This window comes from Gracilinanus agilis, chromosome 4 (genome assembly GCF_016433145.1).
Source record: "Gracilinanus agilis isolate LMUSP501 chromosome 4, AgileGrace, whole genome shotgun sequence".
NCBI lineage: Eukaryota > Metazoa > Chordata > Mammalia > Didelphimorphia > Didelphidae > Gracilinanus > Gracilinanus agilis.
The window spans coordinates 193,661,588-193,669,927 of record NC_058133.1 but is presented as its reverse complement, the minus strand read 5'-3'; the positions used below and the strand labels follow the sequence as shown (position 1 = coordinate 193,669,927).

Below are 8,340 nucleotides of genomic sequence, written 5' to 3'. Positions count from 1 at the left end.
TCTCTCTCTCTCTCTCTCTCTCTCTCTCTCTCTCTCTCTCTCTCTCTCTCTCTCTCTCTCTCTCTCACACACACACACACACACACACACACACACACACAAAATGCTCCGTGTGTGTTCTCAGGGCTTCCATGCCTAGTTAATGATTGATAGTATTTCACATGCCATTGATTCCCAGACTCTGGCCAGGCGACCCTTAGAGGTCACCCCCAGAAAATTGGTGCCCTGCTCTTGCCTCCCTTCAACTTCTATGACTATCCTAGCCATCCCCTTGGACCTAGAGAAGCAGTTAAGACTAAGAACTATAAAGCAAAGTTACTGCTTTCTTACCCATAGCCATAGCCCCCTGCCTTTGTTCAGTCTCCCACTAACTTCTCCCTCATTTTGTTTTTTTTTTTCTGTACTTCATCCTCCTACCCTTTATCCCTCATCCTTCTAGTCTTCAGACATCTCTTTTCCCCTCTCAGTTTCCCTCTAGGTTCCCTCTCTTTTAGTCTTTTCTACATCACTCCTTCTATTCTGCCTTTCCATTATTCTCTCAATCTTACCTATTTCTCTGTCCCTCAATCTTTCCTCCTCTTTCTCATTTCCTTCTCTCTTTATCCATTTCCCTCCTCCATTTACTCTTCTAGGTACTTCATTTTTCTCCTCTAGTCTATCCCTTCTTTGTTAATGTTCCCTATTCTTCCTTAGTTTCCCATTCCTGATCCTCCTCTATTTGGGGGGGGGAGAGGGAGAGAGAAAGAGAGGGGGGAGAGAGAGAGAGAGAAAGAGAGGGAGGGATAAAAGAGAGAGAAAGAGAGAGAATAAAAGAGGGGAGAGGGAGAGATAGAAGGGGAAGAGAGAGAATGAGGGAAGGAGAGAAAGAAGGAGAGGGAGGGAGAAAGGGGGAGAGAGAGAGAGAGAGAGAGAGAGAGAGAGAGAGAGAGAGAGAGAGAGAGAGAGAGAGAAATACACACACACACACACACAAACATCCACATATACTGTATGAGTTCCCACTATTTCAGCCTCCTCTCTCTTCTCTTCTCTCTGAGGTTCCCCAATGCTCCTTACCCTCAAGGCTCACCCTTTCAAATCTTTCCCTCATATTCAGTCTCTCCCAGCCTCTCTTGCCAGGCCTTATGGGGAGAAGGGGGGTGAGGGGGGATGGAGAGAAGCCCAAGGAAAGGGAGATTCGAATCTGCTGTGCCCACCCCCTGCCCCCTCTTCCCTACTCTTTTCAAACACTAGACAAGAATTTTCCCCCCTTCCTTCCCAGCTCTGAATGAGCCCATTCTCTGTCTCTGGAGTCCAGCCCCTCTATGAGCCTCCTCCCCAGGACTTGAGCTCTGACACCAACTCCTCCTCCCCCAACCCTCTTGTCTGTCTAACCACTCCCCGATCCTTGCCTCCCTCCTTCCTCCTCAGCCAGCCACTGACACCTCATTGTTTTCCAGGCGAAGACTCTTCTCTAGGAGGGTAGCTCTGGCCAGGAAGGAGGCAACCTAGGCAAAAGGAGTGACCCTGATGTCTGAGAGGGGCCCCTCTGTTGTATACTATAGTGCTCTTATTCCCAAGGTTTTCATGGGTGACCAAGGGCTTCTGGGCCCAGAGGACACTGACACGATCTGTGGTTTTGTATTATTGAGGCCAGTAGCTGAATCAAAGCTTAATGCCCACTTAGGAGGTTTTTCTGGTCTGGGCTATCCCCAGCTCACAAATGGAGGGATAGAAAAAACTAGAGAGAAGGAAGGCGAAAAGAAAAGCAGGGATTAGGGGAAGGAGAGGGGGCAAACTTAACTCTCCACCTTCTCTCTCCTAAGTGCTAAATGTCCCCTCATTAAGATGGTATCACTCAGCTCCCCACACCCTCACTTTCCCTTGGCTTCAAATCTCCTGTGGGAGCCAAGAAGTTTTCACTGATATTAATGACCATCCTTGTGCTCATCTTTGCTTTCTCTGTCCCTTATCCCCCTTGACCATGGGCTAGAACTGTCTTGCTTCTCCCCTACCAAGAAGGTCTTGGTTGGGAAAAGGAGCTCTGGATAGAGAGACCTCTCAGAGGATCCTTTGAACCCAGGGAGATCCTACAGGCTGAAGGAGGCCTGAGACGGAGGCCCCATAAAAGAGATTCTGGACTTAGAGAGAGTCCCTAGGCCCTCAGGGAGACCCCCCAAAAGAGTTCTAGGCAGAGACTCCACAGAAAGATCGCAGATGGGTACATGCTTCAAAATAGAGACTCTGAATCCAAAGAGAACCCATCAATGCCCTTGGGTAGAGAAATTCTACATAAAGGCACTAGACAGCAAAACACAGATGTTTCTTAGAATCTTCAAGAGAAAACCCCCAGAATCCGCAAAAGGCCTCACAAGAATCCTGGGCCCAGAGAGATCTGAGGACAGAGCCAGTATTGGCAGTGCAACAAGGGGGATGCTTACCCAACAGTCCCCAAATTTGTCCCTTTTCTCCCTTATAATTATCCCATTTCTGAGCTTTAGTTGGTGCTTCTTTTTCTCAGAGCCTGAAGAAAGAACAGGGGACCTGGAAATTTGGATATAAAGAGAAAAAAAATCTTTTATTTTCACTAACTTCTAATTGAAATTTAGCATCTCCTTCAATTATATCTTATTCTAAGAAGGGGTCCCTGGCTTCACCAGGCTGCCAAAGGGGTCCACAACCCAAAGCTAGTTAAGAACCACTGTTCTAGAAGAAGGGATTGGGGTAGGAGTAAGGTAGTTGAGGTAATGATGGGCATGGTGAGATAGAATGGAGCTTGTTAACAAAAGGCAGGACAGCCTAGGCTAGGGAAGGATGAGGAAAGGCAACTTTGATTAGGGTTCACTCCAGAGCTGCGGGATGTGTATCAGTGGATTGGGAAAGCCTGGTAATGAGGAAGCAAGGTACCCTGGCTCTGCCCCCATCCCCTCCTTCCAGGAACAACAGGATTCTAAAAAAGCCTCCAGATCCGGGGAGATCAAGGCACCCCAGGCTTACCCAGGGAGATAGAGAAAGTAAAGCTGGGAGCAGCCACTGCCACTCCCAGAGACTTGTTGGAATGTAGTTGGAGGGAGGTGGGGGGGAGGGCGGGAGCGAGATCGAGCAGCGCGCTCCCGAAGAGAAGAGGAGGAGGAGGAGGAGGAGAAGGAGGAGGAGGTGGAGGGCAAGCACTGACTGCCTTGAGGAAGTACGGGAATGAAGTTGGAGAGCTGAGATTCCCCGGCAATCCTGGCTCCCAGAGAAAAGACGGTAAAGAAGGAAAATCTCCCCGCTGGGCCAGTGACTAGCTCCAGGGGCTCCCCGCCTGGACCGTGGTGGTTCCTGGGATCCCTTCATCTCCCGGCTCTCGGGTTCCGCCGGTCCTCGTCCCAGCGCCTGGGAGCCATGGGCCCCGGGCCGAAGTGAGGACCATGGACCTGTCGGGCTGCTGCTGTTGGGGGCTCCTTCTGGTCCTTCTGCCCCCAGCAGTCTGGGGGACCCAAGGTGAGTCCGATTGGGCAAGAACTGGCTGCAGTCCTTCTCCGCAAAGAATTCTCAAGGGGAGGAAAAGTCGGAGAGACATTTGACAAGGGTGGGGAGTGGGAATGAGGAAAGCAAAGCCTCGGAGAACATGGGAGCCGGCGGACGAGAAATATGCCCAAGCCGGGAGGGAAGGGGGTCTCCCAGAAGGGCCTGGGGAGATGAAGTCAGAGAGATGAAGCGGGATCAGGGAGGTAGGTAGGGCAGGGGCTAAAGTTACACTGAAGGGGCCCGAAGTAGGGCTTGGGTCTCTGCCAGCTCTTGTCAAATAGGGAACTTTCAAAAAGTTTCACACAAAATTGACCAGAAAGAAAAGTCCTCCAAAGTGGCGTGTGCGTGCGTGCGTGTGCGTGTGTGTGTTTTCTTCTGTTTGTTTGACTTTTAAAATCCACAGCCAATAATCTCCAGACTGGACTGGGCTGGGCTGGCTTTCTCTGGGGGTCCCTTTTCGTGCCTCAGCCCTCCCTCCTCTCCTGCCCCCCACCCACCCCCAACGTCAGCTTGTTGCCGCTTGGGTTCCTGCCTGCCTCAGGCTGGAGGGGGTGGTGTGGGAGGGGGCAGAGAGGTAACCAGTTGGACCAGGAGTGGATTGAGGAGAAGGCTCTAGGCTTGCTGGGATGTTACCACACTCACTAGTGTGGGGAGGGAGGCCAGGAGAGGGAAGAAAAGAGGGGGCGGAAAAGGGAGGCAGTTGTTTTGAATAAGTTTCTTCTGGGCCAGTCTGGAAAGGGGGGGGGGTGGGAGGCTTCTTTTTGTTGGGCTTAACTTGGCAGGTGTAGAGGATGGGACACAAAGAAAGGTTCCGGGTGGTCTTGGGGTGGGGAGGGGAGAATTCCCAGGGATGGGGACTTGGGGGGCAAAGTAAAAGGGACCAGTTGGAGTGGAAAGGGGAAGGGGCACTGCTTTGAGTCTGGCTTTTTCCTTTATTAGGGTGACTGGAGAAAGGGATGAGGTAGGATAGGGCTGAAGGCTGCTGAGAGCAGCAAACACTCGGGGAGGGGATCTCCGCGGATGTTGTCTGTCTGTGGAGTGTGTCTGTGTGTGCCTCTGGGGGCGGGGTCTGCGGGTGTCCCAGTGGCAGTGGGTCTGTTTTGTCCGTGTGTGTGTGTGTGTATGTGTGTGTGTCCCTTGTGTTGCCAAACAACAGTCTGACTCCAGGACTTGGGCTCCTGGGGAAAATGTGCTCTTTGCCCTCCTAGGTCGGAACCTTGAGACGGCTCTGTTGGGTTTTCTGGAAAGCCCCCAAAGAAGTGGTTTCCATCCTTCCCACTTGCATCTAGTGCCTGGTTCTCCCTCCTTGACCCCACATGTTGAGCTTCGCTACTGCTCAGATTCTCAGCCCAGAGCCTCTTCCGGGCTCTTATACCCTGGCCAAGGCAGAGCAGTAGTGTGTACTTTGGAATCCTGAAACTTATGTTTTTGTTCAGCTGCTAAGAAAACTGGGTGATGGGAAAGGGAAGCCTAATGGGCGCTTCTGTTAGGCTGGTTTTGTGGGACTATAATTCCCCTCCCTGACTCCATTTCTTCACCTTTCAGGAAGGAAAGAAGTTTGTGCCTCGGTTTCCCCACTAACTTTCCTTCCTACTGTTCTTATACTCACATTTCTAAAAATTCTTGATGGGACTGTTCAAAGGAGAGAAGATGGATGTGTTCAGGTTGAGGTGAGGGAAGGCGAAGGTGTATTGAGGAAGGAGAGTGAGGGGGATTGTTAAAGGACCTCTTTATCATACAAGCTGCACTCTATTCCATTTCTGTGGGGTGGCACCCTATGAGGATATGTCACAGGGAATTCTACCCAAAAGAACAACTACCAGTGAGGCTGGGGGAAGGGGCATTCAGGGAAGAGACTTCAGAGTCAGGGCAAGGGGAATAAATAAAAGACATATAGGGTCAAACTGTTGCCAAGATCCTATTTCATAGATTGAGGAATTATTGACATTGAAAGCCATATAATCTCTTAATTTGTGGGTTCTCCACAGCTAATGTTTACTTTTATTATTATTATTTTTAAACCCTTACTTTTTGTCTTAATAACAATTCTAAACCAAAAGGGCAAGAGGTAGGCAGTTAAGTGACTTGCCCAGGGTCACAAAGCTAGGAAGTGTCTGAAGCCAGATTTGAACCCAGGACCTCCCATCTCTTGTCCTGGCATTCTATCCACTGTGCTACTTAGCTATCCCCTATTTTATTATTATCATTATTAATATTACAGGATGACTCCCCTTTCATCTACCACTCCCTCCCCCCCAGGTTAGTGGTTGTGCTCAAAGGAAGTAAACTCACTTTGGCATTAAGTAAAGTATAATGGGGAAGGTAAATCCACTGCATTTCAAAGACCAAAATAAAATACATTAATTTTCTTTTTTAATTTAATAAACTACTTTAATTTTATTATTGATTGTTTTTGCTATGACTAACTGGTGAGACTGAGAGTCAGTCACATTCCCAAATTCCCTCTCTCCCTAATGGCTGCATCCTTAAGAGTGCTAGTTCTCTTTTTCCAGAAAAAAGAATTCTGACCCATTGTTCCAAGAGCACCCTCCCCCAAAACAGGAAGGCATTATCTTCCCCTGGTTCTAGGGGTTCTTCACCTTTTTGTATCATGGAAGCCTTTGACAATATGCTGAAACCTCTGGGCCCCTTCTCAGAACAGTGATTTTTTTTAAAAAACTCATAACATTCTGTCTTAGAATGGATATGAAGTATTGATTCTGAGGCCAGACTGTTAAGGGCCAGGCAATTGAGGTTATGTGACTTGCCCATGGACACATAGGAAGTGTCTGAGGCCAGATTTGAACTCAGGACTTCCTGACTTCAGGCCTGGCTTTCTATCCACTGTGCTACCTCACTGCTCCTCAGAAGAGTGTTTTAAAATCATTTAATGTCATACTACATTTTAGTTAAAGGTTAATGAAAGTAATGATGTATTTTTTTCTTCTCCATCCAAGTTCATGGACACCCCTGAAATCTATAGTCCATGGACCCCAGGTAAAGAACCCTTCCTTCCATATTTGGGGCAGCAGGGTGGCTCAGTAGAGAGAGCATCAGATCTGGAGTTGGGAGAACCTGAGTTCAAACCTGCCCTTAGATACTAGTTGTGTGACCCTGAGCAAGTCACTTAACCCCCATTGCCTAGCCCTTACCATTCTTCCGCTTTAAAACTGATACTTGGACTCAATTCTAGGATGGAAGGTAAGGATTATAAAAAAGACAAACAGAAAAACCAAATACTATTTATGGTGTTTATTAGCTATGTGACTCTGGACAAGTTCCCTACTCCACAGGATCCTCTGTTTCCTCATGTATAAAAATAGGGCTCATGATACATCCATCCTCATCCCACAGCGCTGGAGTAATGTTCACTAGGTGAGCCTGGGAAGGCTTCTCAGGGAAAGACTTTGAATGCTAATCCTCTTCCTGGACCACTATTTCTCCCCCAATTCCTACCTTCAACAATGATAATTTATGTCAGCATCTCTCTGTTGCTCATTTTTCTCTAACCCACACACACAGAGCTTCCTCTCCCTTGTCTTCAGTTGATTGGACAAAGGAAAGGATCCATATTCCATGAGCAAAATTCTGTTCCCTGCCCAGGGAGACCGGTTGGAATTGGGGAGGTGGGGGAATGGTCGGTGCTGTTGAGGATGACAGGAAGTCTGTGGGGTGTGGGTGGGAGTAAAACAACTGGGGCGGAAGACAGGAGAAGGAATAGCAGGGAGAAGGGTGCAGCCAGTGAGGACAGAGCAGGCATCATCAGGGGACAGGGTCTCTCTGCCTGTGTGGGCAGCATGGGGATTTCTTCTCCCACAGAGGTAGTATGGGAAACTCACCCCCAACTCCCTCCTGAAAGCAGGTGCTGGGGGCCCTGGAATTTGGAGTTGGAGGAACTGTTGGCGAAGTAGAAGGAAATGGAAAGTGCTTCTAGGGTTTGATTCTTTCTAGGAAGAATAAACCCTGGTAGGAGTCAAGTGTCATTATGGAGGACAATTTGAGTGAGAGAGGGAAGGCCAGGAATGAGGACCTTGGGAGAAGGCTGCCATATTGGTAGGATCTACCCAAACAAAAGGAGGCATGTATCACCATGGAGGGCCAGATGATTGAGAGAGGAAAGGTCAAGAATGAAGACCTTGGGAGAAGGCTGCCATATTGCTAGGACCTACCTGAACAAAGGGAGGCAAGCACCTCAGTACAATGGCAAGAACACTGACTGTTAAGTCAGAGGACCTGGTTCAAAATCCTTCTCTAGCAATTACCACCTGTGTGATTTTGGGAAAGTCATTTAACTTCCCTGAGACTTGGTTTCTTCATCTCTAAAGGGGTAGGGCCAATAGGTGGCTCAGTGGATTGAGTGTCAGGTCTAGAGACGGGAGGTCCTAGGTTCAAATCTGACCTCAGATACTTCCTAGCTGTGTGACCCTGTGCAAGTCACTTAACCCTCATTGCCTAGCCCTTGCCCTTCTGTCTTAAGAGTTGTTACTAAGACAGAAAGTAAGGGTTATAAAATAAAAAAATGAAGGGGTTGCACTAGGCCTCTGAGGTCTTTTCACAAAGGACCAGGATGTGATGAGGACTAAAGAAAAGAATACTAAGGAAGATGGGAAACTGAAGTGTGTGTCCTCTGACTGTGAGTCCGGGAGGAAGTGTTAGAAATTGCAGTGGGAGAGATGTAGGGCTCCAGAGGAGCTCCCCCAAGGGAATGGGTGCTGTGCCTTTTTTTTTTTTTTTTTTTTTCAGAATACAGACTCTTGTTTTGGTCTGACAGATATAGGTACCGTTTTGCAAATCAAAATTCAGTCAGGATCCATCCTTCATCCTGGCAAAGGATGTTCCTTCTGTAGTCTC

The 8,340-nt window shown here is 48.5% G+C and overlaps 1 protein-coding gene across 19 annotated transcripts in view; it reads left to right on the top strand.

Moving 5' to 3' along the window:
* Nucleotides 1-3,386: 3,386 nt before the first annotated feature.
* Nucleotides 3,387-8,340, top strand: part of ERBB2 (erb-b2 receptor tyrosine kinase 2) — a 35,000-nt gene continuing 30,046 nt past the window's right edge. For 18 of the 19 annotated variants that reach the window (XM_044674482.1, XM_044674495.1, XM_044674498.1 and 15 more), the window contains exon 1: nt 3,390-3,462. In XM_044674482.1, the coding sequence (XP_044530417.1) occupies nt 3,390-3,462 (73 nt within the window). Of the gene's footprint in view, nt 3,463-8,340 lie in introns of all 19 variants that reach the window. The other variant, XM_044674496.1, reaches the window with a different exon arrangement.